Consider the following 12,867-nt stretch of genomic DNA (forward strand, 5'->3'; position numbering starts at 1 on the left):
CAATAAGTAACAACATATCTTATGACAACAATAAGCAATAAGGAATTCAAAGCAATATAAAAGGAAAACAACAAAAATGATAAATAACAGTATTATTTGTCACGATCCAAAAATAGGTGTGATGATATTTGCCTTATATCCCACCAAAACAAGTCAAAATTCAAATATTAACAATAATATGAAAATAAAATAAGAATGAAAATCTAACAAAATATCATAATGTGGGTAACTAAACCAACTCATATAAACTTTCAAAATATGATTGTCACGTGTAAAAGTCTCTAATATAATAAAACAGAATTGAAGATAATACAAGTCTCAATTTTTTTTTTCTGTTTCTAGAATAGAAAACAAAATCATCGACAAAGAGCAAGAGGAATCCACTAAAGTGACAAACAACTACTTCACTAACTGCCCACAACAAGCCTCGGGAGTAGAAGAGAAGAGGGAGCAATCACGAAGATATGAACTTGTAACCTACACAAGTATAGAAATAAGGGAATGAGTACTAAACAACACGCTACTCAACAAGTAAACCACTAAATACAGAGTGAACAATATAGAACACAAGTACTCCAATATCATACAACTGAACCTCCATAACTACGATTTGCAACATAATATAAACATAACCCAGTAATCTCACTCAAATATAATAGAGCACGAACAGAACATCAAAACTGCATTTTAACACAAATAGTCAAACATTCACGTATTTCACAAATTCATAATCACAATAAGCTCAATAATCATAATCAATGAGAATAAAAAATAAAGTGCAATGCAATGTGGTGTAATGTCTTAGGGAGTGATGCAGGTTTATTCCAATGGTACACACCCGTTGTTCCTCATTCTATGGCTCATGAGGAATTTATCAGTCCATGCATACATCGCAACATGTGATACAACCATTGAATAATAATATCTATCATGGTGCGTCCAACAAGCCTCTCGAAATGATGTATCTTCTTTGGTTTATCATTATTCTCAAACACATGACACTTGTCATAACAGTGTCTTGGGATGAATACAAATAAGAATGTTCTCATATATGAAGAGGAGATGCAAATGTATATATCAATACACAATCCAAAACAGCATAATCATGATACATCATGAATCTTGGTTCAATATAACTTTTTAAGTCATTCTCAATCACATCAAACATCAACATATCATAAAGTTGTCTTTTTACCACTCATTTTTCATCATTAGGATCAGTGAACAAGTTAAACCCATCATCGAGTCTCATTACTCCCCGACACAAATAATAAACAAATACAAGATTATATATACTTAATAAAGGTCAAGATGTCCACTCTCCTCAATCAATCAAATAATCCTCTGGAAGTTGGGTTTTCCCTCTCCGTTGGGCCTCAAATTCAACACAGTCTAATCAAATAGTAATCACAACAAAAATTCAAAACTAACAACACTCATATCAAGCATTTTAAAAATATGTCAAATTAACCCAAAAGACCAAATTTCGAAAATGAGGTTTAAGTCTGAAAATTTATACAAACTTGCGCTACCCAAAGAATATGGAAACCACTGGTGAAATTTAAAACACAGTTGAAATCAATAATAAATCACCGTTTTTCTTAAGACTCGTGTTCTTGAAAATCCCCCTAAGTTTGAGTCCAAAATAACAATTTAGATGATAAAAATCTTGCAACATTTCTTGAATAATAAAGAGGGGGAGTTGAAATATGTTACCCTATCAAAGTTTCTTCAAAAAGTATTTCAAAATCACCTCTACCGAGTTTTTAGGGTTCAAAAACGAAAGAATGAGAAGAAATCTCAATTTTGAAAATAAGTCATTGTTAGGGATCATCTGTAAATGCAATTCCTATATGCAAACCGGACCAAGGACATAATAATTTGCCGCAAACACGAGAGCCCCTCCACGAACAGGGAGACCAGACTTCCGATCCTCTATGAATGCATGAGCTTCTCTGTGAATGCAGGGGTCACTAAACCCCATTGACTCAATAAGAAACAATGCATAATAATTCATCAAATGTACCTTCAAAATTCGTTCAGAACTATGTAGAAATAAATCAAATATATTATCCAACTATACTCGACATTTTGGATTCAAGGAACCATCAAAACATGAATCTGAACTCTCCTTATACCAAAACCCGTGGGAATCACAACAAACTAACTTAATGCTCAAATCACCAAACTGTCCTTGGAACCTCTAGAAAATCAACCAAACATTACCTAGGCCTAAAATCTTCCCCATCCAATAAAAATGTCAAAAATTCAATCTGAGTGTTTAAACTTTGAATGTTGACCAAAGTCAAATCTAGGCAAAAGTTCACTTAAACTTCCAACTCAAGGCCTACAATCCACATAACAACTTAACATCTTAAACCATAACCTTCTTAGATCAAATTCCACATTCTGAAACTAGTTAAACTGACGAAATTCCATTCAAAGACCTAAAATTTGGATTGTTAGCAAAAATCATGTTCAGCCACTTTAAGTCGTTTAAAATAACTCAATTTCCAAAAATCACATCTTTTCATTCAAATTTCAAGACCAATAAACTTATAAGAAATGAATTGAGGCAACTATTGAGAGGGGTAAACTAGTAATTTGATTAAAGTTTAAAAATGACCTTCTGGGTCATTACAAAAATATACTAAAACAAGAGTATAAGATCCCATCCCACAAGTTGGTAGATTATAATACAAAGTCACTATACGAGTACAAGTACCCAAAATGGACCAAAAAGTACAAACTTATTTCGAATACAAAAGACCAGTAAAAAACTATATACATATGAAGATAAATAAAACTAGGACACCATCAACTCATCGTCTATCTCCAAAGATCTCCGCCACTATCCTGAACCAATGTTATCTGTTGGCACTGAAATCTACATCAAGAAAATAAATGCAGAGTGTAAAATGAGTATAAAACACAACAAGTACCAAGTAGATATCATAGACCAACTGAGCTTGGATAGTAAAAATAATATGAAAAGCGAGAACATAACAACTACCAGAGGTCATACGAGCGAAGAGATAACACAAGACTAATTATAAAGTCTGTGAGTCTAGAAACGAACAAAACTGAAATATAAAGTAGCTAATTATAACCTAAGTGTCCCCTATAACCCCAGAAGGTACACTCATGTGTAACTTAAAAGTAAATAATCCAAACAAATCATAATGAGTCTATGAGTACACAAAAGAGCTAAAGATAAGACTAGCTAAGACTAGAAGTATTCCAAAACTGAAACTGCCATTCCCGAATTTCAGACGCAGAAAAGGCATCCTGACAACCCGAACAAAATCATTATGTAAGGACTTAACTCGACTGATAGAAGTTTACCTGAAATTTAAAAAACATATGCATATACCTCAAACCATATCTAGTAAGCATACACATAGACCTTGAACTACGACTAGTAATCATGCGCACAAACCTGAAATCGCGGCTAATAGATTCCTAATCTATATCTCTAAATCACACACTTTTCTTCATATGAAAATATACCTTAGAGAGAAATCATCGTGAGAATCACTAGGAACCCACTTCGGTTCAAAATCCAAGACCTGGTTCAATATAGACAACATAGCCTAAAATTACCAAAGAACACATCATGGTTGAAACAAAGGGAAGTTATGGATTAATGATTACAATAGTTGAGTTTTCGCTTGGCTAAGGACTCATATTATCCTATACAGGGAGCTATGTGATCCAAAGCAATGTCAGAAAATATTTAAGGCGTAAAGGCTCAAATATGCAAGTATAATGCAATCACTAACCTAGCCTAAGGTAAGACCAAGAACAAGCTACAATCGATATAATCAATAACACAACTAAAGTAGGCATGCTCAATTTTCGAAAACTATCCAATAATAAGGCTAAGGCATGCTTTTTACCTACTAAGCATGATTCAAACTATACATTGAACCCAAAATAGTTAATCAACATGAACTCACTAGCACAACTCACTCTAAGGATCGGTAAGCAGCAACCTACCTCAAAGATGACTGCGCGCTCTCCAAATCCACATCAATGATACTAGAGCTTTTTCTTTTCAAATGGCCTCCCGTCGCTGCCACACTATCAAATGAAAGATCACAACTTCAATAGAGACGTTTTGACTACCCAAATCGTAATAATTAAGGAATAGGACAAATGACATTGCGGGACCTGCATTGGTAATTGTAAAATTGACTCTGTCAGTTGGTCTCATTTATCTCAAGGAACTTGTACCCCGAAATGGGCACAATATGAAATCGAAAACAAGCTGAAGTAGTTACATGCAAAACCAAGAAACATAATTCATTATTAAAGAGGGAGAGAACATCTCCGGGATAAGAATTTACCTCCAATATGAGCCCCCACCCCCACCCCAACGGTTTCAATATGTAGCTCTAGCAATTCCCAACTCAATGCAACAAAGATCAACACAAACGGAGCTCTAACGATCAACTTATCCAGTTCTCAAAATGGAAAATTAAACTGATTTTTGCGAAATTAGCAAAATGCCCGTACGCGAGCTCGAGATTTGTTCGAAACACGCAAATGAACTATGCTATCCCAATAAATTTGACATTCTGGACTTAATAGACATGTTAAACTTTTAACGGATATTGTTTCGATAAAAACAGAGTTCCGCACCCAAATTTTATGTTGTCATAGTCCACGAGATAACTTAAAAGCCCAAAAACCTCGAGATCCGCACCAAAAGTCCTTCTAGACCAATAGAAATTGAAAAACAAAGACATAGCTAACAATTGGGAATGTAATAATTTGAGTAAATTAATAGAAAGTGTGAAATCATGGATCCCTTCTCGGTGGCAGAAACACTACATATATTAAATATTAAATATAAAATATACAAATATAATATTGATGTGTGAATCAAGGTGACCATGTATTCCGTGATCCTTTACATGTTAAGATTAAAAAAACAATTAAGAAATGTAGTACTAATAAATTAATAGAAGAAGATGCATCGTGATGAAATGAATGGTTCAGATCCAAAAGCAAATCGAACACTAGTCGACCTAGTTTTATTTTTATTATATTGTTTTGTTTTGTTTGAATTTTGAAGGGACCGGATACTAATATTGGCGTACATGTAATTCTTAGTGTTTTGGCAATATAGTTATACAAATACTACATTTTTTGGAACAGCAGTAAGACTCCATAGCGTACGTGGTTGAATTAATTCGAATTTTTAAATAGTAAATTAAATTATTTATATTAGATTTTTAAATTTATAAAATAAATTAAATTAATTAATTTAGGTTTTTCAACCTTGAGTTATTTTTGGATTTTTTTAGATATTCCAAATTTTTGATTTATTTTTTTTAGACATTTCGGTAAGGTATTCCATATAAATATATAACTAATTTGTGTAGAAATATTTTGTAAGTCCTTCCAAAATATAACTGTGGATGATAATACAATATTCAACAAAAAGTAAACATGAAATCACATAAAATAAATATTACAAATTAATAAGTCATAACGAATATGATCATAATTTAAAAATAGTAAATCATGCTAAAATAAGTATTAATTATATTATTGAATATTAAAAAAATTAGATTATGTATTTTAAATGTCTAAGTCATTGTAAAAAAACTAAATAACAAATATTCAACATTATTAGTTGTCATTCTTAGTGTTGATTTTTTTTTTTTTTTTGGTTAGACACTATTGATTTGATTTTGATTTGAGCTACTATAAACTTCATTGGATCATTCAAAATTTTATTTCTTAAAAACTTGAATTAATATGTAAAAAGATAAAAATTATGAAAAAGTATAAGAAATATTTAGAAAATCAATCAATGTAAATATTTTTATGTATAAATAAAATTTTAAAATTATATATACAATGTGCACAATTGATTTGGTCTCAGGTTAACTTCTATTTTTTTTAGTTAAAATCTAGTCAACTCAAGTACAGTCTGATTTTTATTTCCAAAACCAAATCATTAGTCATGTATTTTTTTTTCGATTTAACTTATATTATGATTTGATTCAATTTTCGATTTAATGTTATACATGAAAGTCCAATATTTTGTTTTGTTTAATATATATATATATATATATATATATATATATATATATATATATATATGGAAAAGAGCACATGTTAATTTCTCATATACAAATAGCTATGCTTTGATTCACATAATGTGTACGTTACTCCGATTCATGAAATAGGAATAATATAGGTTGGTTTGAGGTAATATCACTATACCAAGAATAAAATTATTTGCCATTGATATTATATTGAATAGTTGAATATGTAAAGTTTTTTCACACACTTTTATAATATGTAAGTATGTGATTAACTAATATATACTTTTATTCAAATAAATCACTTTACTATGGTTAACTAATATTATCTTATGTGAATAATAACGTGTGTAGGTAGATTATTTTCTTATCAAAATAATTCCCAAATAACAAACGTGATAATAAAGAGGGAAAAAACTGCACAAAAAGTATCATAAATTGTAATTTAATACGAACGGCAAAAAATGTACTAAAATTGCAATATAATATAAATGACAGAAAAGCACTACAAATTGTAATCAATTACAAATGACAGAAAAATACTATAAAATTCATTTCAATATAAAATGTTGAAGAAGTACTACAAATTTAAATTCTATACAAACAATTGAAGAAGTACTATAAATTACAATTCAATATTAATTACGAAAAAAGAACTACAAATAACAAATGTGATTGGAAAGAGTAGGACCGTCGGACACTGGGAGGGCAATCCAAGATCTAAGTTTAATTGTTAATACATGATATGGTTCGCAATTCAATTTAATAAAAATACGTGAATCAAAGTTTATATATTATGACTCTCAGAAAATAAAATAGGACAACTAATTTAGGATGGAGGAAACAATAGAACATCTTAATTTGCTAAAATAAATTTTTGTAAAAATATTTTTAATGTTAAAAACAAGTAAAAGAACAACTAAGTAAAAAGTATCCTCCTTTTATTTTTTAGAGTCTTTGTTGACTCTTTTAAAAATTATAAATTTGGTCACATTCCAATCCTCTACATTTAATTATCCCAACTTCCAAACCACTAGTCAGCAACTCAGCATTAATATCTTGCCAATTAATTTTTAGATTTACAGATGAATATTATCTATTAAACTATTCCATTAATTAGTCCTACAAATTACTACTATCCATCTGTAACAGACTGTGACACTGGTCCTACCTACTAAGGAGTAAACAAATTGTTTATTTTTTTTTTATGTTTGTATTGACAGCTTGAGGATGCCTCTGAATTTATTCAACTTCATGCATTAAAAATATATGACTTTAAATCTTAATAAATAAAATGCTTACGTAAGATATATATTTTAATAATTCAAAAAAATAATAAGTAACATGTTTGAATTAGTAAATATAATTACTCCCAAGAAATCTTTTTATGGGTGGATATAGTCTTGTTGATATACTTGAAAGTTGTGATGAGTTTGTATCTCTTGAATAGAATTTTGAATTTAAATTTTAAAAATTAAAAAAACAAAAAAGTGATAAGAAATATTTTCATCTCTAATAAAATTTATGTTATACAAATTTAGAGTCAATTATCGATTTTGAGGCCACATATAATCATGATCAATTTTTTTTTTTTTTTAAGTTTAGGTATTACAAAAATAACTTAAAAGACATAAGATACAAAAAAAAATTGAGTATGAAGCAGGTCATATTGCCGATAATTTTGACCAAAGGTTGGCTTTTCAAGGTTAAAATTTAACTTAAACTAATGAAGGACAATATATAGATATATAGATATGAAACTTAACTTTTAAATAGTTTAGATATAAATTTAAAAAAGGATAAAGATAATTTTAGGTGTATTTTTGACCCTCAAATTTTTAAATATTTATATTTATAATGTATTATGTGCATGATATATATAACGATTATCGTGAATAATTTTAATGTTTTATTTTAAACATAGTATATATTTTTAGAGAATATTATTATACAATATTTGAATATAGTTGTTATAGAGAGATAATTATATAAAGAGTGTGTTTTTATTATAAATGTAATTATTAGTAGTAGTATAGATAGAAAATTGGAGTTACTATCTCATATGATTACTTAGCTTTTAATAGTTCACTTAGAAAGTTAATCGATCTTCAGTTGTTCACTTAGAAAGTCACTCAAGTTTGTTATATAAGTCAAAAGTGACTCAACTATTGAAGTTTCACTTAAGAAGTCACTTAATTATTGATATTTCACTTAGAAAGTAACTCGATCAATTTAAATAATTTCATTAAATTTTGAAAAATTACAAAATTACAAAAAATAATTGAACTATCTTCTTTAGAAAAAATAATGGATGCTTATTTTAATTATTTTATTGAGTTCTGTTGAAATATAGTTTTTGTTTCTACGTGTTATTTTATTTTTTGAAAAAAGTTAGTAGAAGATTGCTACTGTGCGTATTACTTCTTATCAATTCCTCCCCTTCATCTTTTTTTTTTTTTGGATAATTTTTTAACATATATATCCAGTTATATAATTACTAAAACAGAAAAGTTTTTTTAAGTCAATTGCTACGGTATGTTTTTTCAGAAAAATTATAATTAAATAACTAGAGTGGATTAATAAGATAATTAAAATTGATATTTTATTATTTTTTTTAAAAATAATTTAAAATAAAATTTAATAAAAAGAGTATTTAAATTAATTGAGTGACAAACTAAGTAAAACATTTGTAATTGAATGACTTACTAAGTGAAACACCAATAGTCGAGTGACTTTTGAGTTATAAAAAAAAGTTGAATAACTTTCTAAGTGAAACACCAATAGTTGAGTCACTTTTGGGGTAAAACTTACTCGGACATGATGGTTACGTAAAATCAATGCATACATACCATGTGTTTAAATTTATGGTTCATTTTACTTAACTATAATTAATTAACATATGTTTTACTTTATTAAATCACATAATAATGGAAATTGCATTAACTTGGTGTATACATTCGGTGTGGTAAGCTTTTCATCACTTTTGTGTTATAAAACAAAGTTAAGTAACTTTCTTAGTGAAATATTAAAAGTAGAGTGACCATCGTAGAAATTGTTATATATTAATATACTTGTTTTTTGTGGGGGTTTTCCACTCCGTATATTAAATTTAAATTTGTGTAGAAAAATTTTACATTAAAAAAAATATTTCTTAATAAAGATATCTCAATATTCGAAGGAATTCGAGCTCAAACCCGAGATCTCGTTGGTTGGCATTCTATCATAACTCTAATTTGTCATAGTGAAATATACTTGTCTATTATTATACTAAACTAATGAATGCAACAATAAAATGGTTCCATAGTTGTATGTATGTAAAAGCAAGCAAATGATGCTATTTTTAATTTATATTTTGTTTTATAGGTAATAGTAGTTGCGCTGCAATTTCTACCCATTTCTCTCAGATCTCTCCAATTCTTTGACATAAGCACAAAACAGATTCATCCTCTTTTCTTTTCCCTCTTCCTCTCTTTCTCTCTCATCTCATATCACCCAAAAGCCACACAAACAAATGTATTTTTGTTACTTCTTCTGTTCATCACTCTTCTTTCATACCTGCTGTCTTCCTCTCTGGTTGTTTCAATTTTCAGAGCTTTGACTTGAATGAATTCTTATTTCTTCTTGTTCAGTTTCACGTTTTTTTTAAAATTATTCTTTGACCATATTTGATAGACAATGTCATTTATGAGTTCCCTGCTTTCTTTCTTATCATAATTCTCATTCAACTTTTGTCCTGTTAGATTTTTTTGTCTTCCGGATTGGGTGAATGGGGTCTTGGATTTCCCTTTATCTAGTAATGATCTTCCTATTTCTGCCTGAAACTTGTATAGCTAGTGTTCAAAATAAAGGCAGACTGAACCTGGGGTTTCAAGGTTCTCAAATGACATGGATAGACAACAATGGGTTAATTCTTGTTTCCAATAGCTCCAAATTTGCATTTGGATTTAACCCTACTACTAACGATGTTACCTTGTTCCTTGTTGTTGTCATCCATGTAAGTAGCTCTACCATCGTTTGGTCTGCTAACAGAGATTCCCCTGTTCGAAATAATGATGATTTTGTTTTTGATGATACTGGAAATGCCATTTTGCAAAGTGGGAAATCAACAATTTGGTCTACCAATACGGCTAATAAAGGAGTTTCCGCAATGGAATTGAAGGATTCGGGGAATCTAATTTTGGTTGGGAAAGATGGTAGTGTTATTTGGGAAAGCTTCACACATCCTGTTGATACTCTTCTGTCAGGTCAGAATTTCACTCAAGGAATGAAGCTTGTAAGCACTCCTAACAACAATAATTTGAGTTATTCACTTGAATTTAAGTCCGGGGATATGGTTCTTTCCGCAAGTTTTCAGCCTCCACAACCTTATTGGGCTATGGGGAAAGATGATAGAAGGACTATCAATCAAGTTGGAGGGGGTGTCACTTCAGCAATTCTTGATGGAAATGCTTGGAAAATTTATGGTGAGAAGAGAGTGTTGCTCTGGCAGTTCATTTTCCCTGATGATAAAGATCCAAATGGCACTCGGTTGGCTGTTGTTGGAGATGATGGTTACATTACTTTTAGCATTCTTCAAGAGGACTCGAAGCTTGACTCGGGGACAAGAATTCCACTAGATGAATGCAGCAGACCAGACTCTTGTGATCCATATTTCATTTGTTACAGTGGGATTAAGTGTCAGTGCCCATCAGCACTTCCATCTTGCAAACCTGACACTGCTTCGTTTTGTAATAAAGATGTGGAGCTTGTAGATGCTGGGGATAGTCTTGGCTATTTTGCAATTGGCTTTGTTTCTCCATCTGCTAAAACTGATTTAAATGGTTGCAAAGCTTCTTGTGTTGGCAATTGCTCATGTGCTGCTATGTTCTTTGATAGCACTTCAGGGAATTGTTTTATGTTTGATCAAGTAGGAAGTTTACAAGGTTCGGTTAATGGAGCTGGTTTCAAGTCATACATTAAAGTATCAACTAGCAAGGGGAATGGGGATAGAGGTGGAGGTGGGAAGGGACGATTACCTATTGTCTTTGGTATCGTCATTTCTTCAGCTATTGTCATTCTTGGCCTAATTTATGGAGGAATCAGATATCAGAGGAGAAAGAACAACAAGATGCCAGATTCTGCTAAGGGGAGTTCAGAAGAAGACAATTTCTTGGAGGGCCTATCAGGGATGCCAATTCGTTTTAGCTATAGAGAACTTCAGAATGCAACTAATAACTTCTCAATAAAACTTGGGCAAGGAGGGTTTGGTTCAGTTTACCAAGGGGTCCTTCCAGATGGGACTAGACTTGCTGTGAAGAAATTGGAAGGCATTGGCCAAGGAAAGAAAGAATTTCGAGCAGAAGTTAGTATTATAGGCAGCATCCATCATCTTCATTTGGTGAGACTGAGAGGTTTTTGTGCTGAAGGAACACACAGGCTTCTCGCTTATGAGTACATGGCAAATGGATCTTTAGAGAAATGGCTTTTTAAGAAGAACAAGGAATTCTTGCTGGACTGGGATACAAGATTTAATATTGCACTTGGCACAGCAAAAGGCCTAGCTTACCTCCACGAGGACTGTGATGTAAAAATTGTGCATTGCGACATCAAACCTGAAAATGTACTTCTTGATGATCATTTTCTCGCCAAGGTCTCAGATTTTGGCCTCGCGAAGCTGATGACTAGAGAGCAGAGCCATGTTTTCACTACTATGAGGGGTACAAGAGGATATCTCGCACCAGAATGGATCACAAATTATGCCATATCAGAGAAAAGTGATGTTTTTAGTTATGGAATGGTTTTGCTTGAGATAATTGGAGGTAGGAAGAATTATGATCCTTCACAAAGTTCGGAGAAATCCCATTTTCCATCATATGCCTTTAGGATGATGGAAGAGGGGAAATTGGAAGACCTTATCGATAGGAACTTGAAAGTTGAAGAAGAAGACGAGAGGGTCTCCATAGCAATTAAAGTTGCTCTGTGGTGTATACAGGATGACATGTCTCTCAGGCCATCCATGGCTAAGGTTGTGCAAATGCTGGAAGGGATCTGCCATGTCCCTTCACCACCAACTGCGTCTCAAATGGGGTCACGACTTTTTTCAAGTTATTTGAAATCACTAAGTGGCGAGGGTACTTCATCCGGCACCTCTGCACCATCTGACTGCAACAGCGATGCTTATCTTTCGGCTGTTCGGCTCTCAGGTCCAAGATAGCATTTGCAAGAAGCATAAACATAGTAGTTCATGTAAGGGCTGTTGTAGATGATTGACAAACATGTGCAATGGTTTCATACCTTTTAGTTTTTCTGTATATTAAAATTATCTAGGAATTTTTTTTGCCATATTAGCCATGACAAAGGTTGGAGTTGATTGAGGATGTTTTATTTGTATATATATCAATGTTATAAATGAGTTGAAAATATACAAAGAAAATGCATTTGGTAACACTCATCTTGGATTTCAAGTACAACATGTGTGAGAGTAGAACCGATTCATCATCTTGTTGCCGTTTGCATGGAATAGAACTGTTTCCAATTTGGAATGAGGTCAAGGACATACATCTTCATTCAACTCGTTGGATTTGATTATCAACAGTTAAATATGTTTGTGAATATATGACAAACTAAACGAAGACGATAAAAAAAAAAGGTATTGATAGCCATATGGAGCAGAGGAGCTCCGACAGTATATGTTTGCCTTATACTCTCTCTAGGATCCGGCCGAAGCCTTTATTCAGTTCGATCAATCACTTATCTAGAGTCTCAATCAAACGTTACGAATAGATTGGATTTTGATTTCAACAGCAGTGGAAGACTCTAAAGCTATGAG

General features: G+C 31.5%; 1 protein-coding gene across 1 annotated transcript; it reads left to right on the plus strand.

Annotated features, from left to right (window-relative positions):
• The first annotated feature begins 9,339 nt into the window (after positions 1 to 9,339).
• On the plus strand, positions 9,340 to 12,483 carry LOC101257492 (G-type lectin S-receptor-like serine/threonine-protein kinase SD2-5). Its single transcript, XM_004244974.5, has one exon. It carries the CDS (start codon positions 9,826 to 9,828, stop codon positions 12,250 to 12,252), a length of 2,427 nt encoding a protein of 808 aa, XP_004245022.1. The 5' UTR covers positions 9,340 to 9,825; the 3' UTR covers positions 12,253 to 12,483.
• Positions 12,484 to 12,867: the final 384 nt, after the last annotated feature.

The sequence above is a fragment of the Solanum lycopersicum genome, chromosome 8 (assembly GCF_036512215.1).
Source record: "Solanum lycopersicum chromosome 8, SLM_r2.1".
Taxonomy (NCBI): domain Eukaryota; kingdom Viridiplantae; phylum Streptophyta; class Magnoliopsida; order Solanales; family Solanaceae; genus Solanum; species Solanum lycopersicum.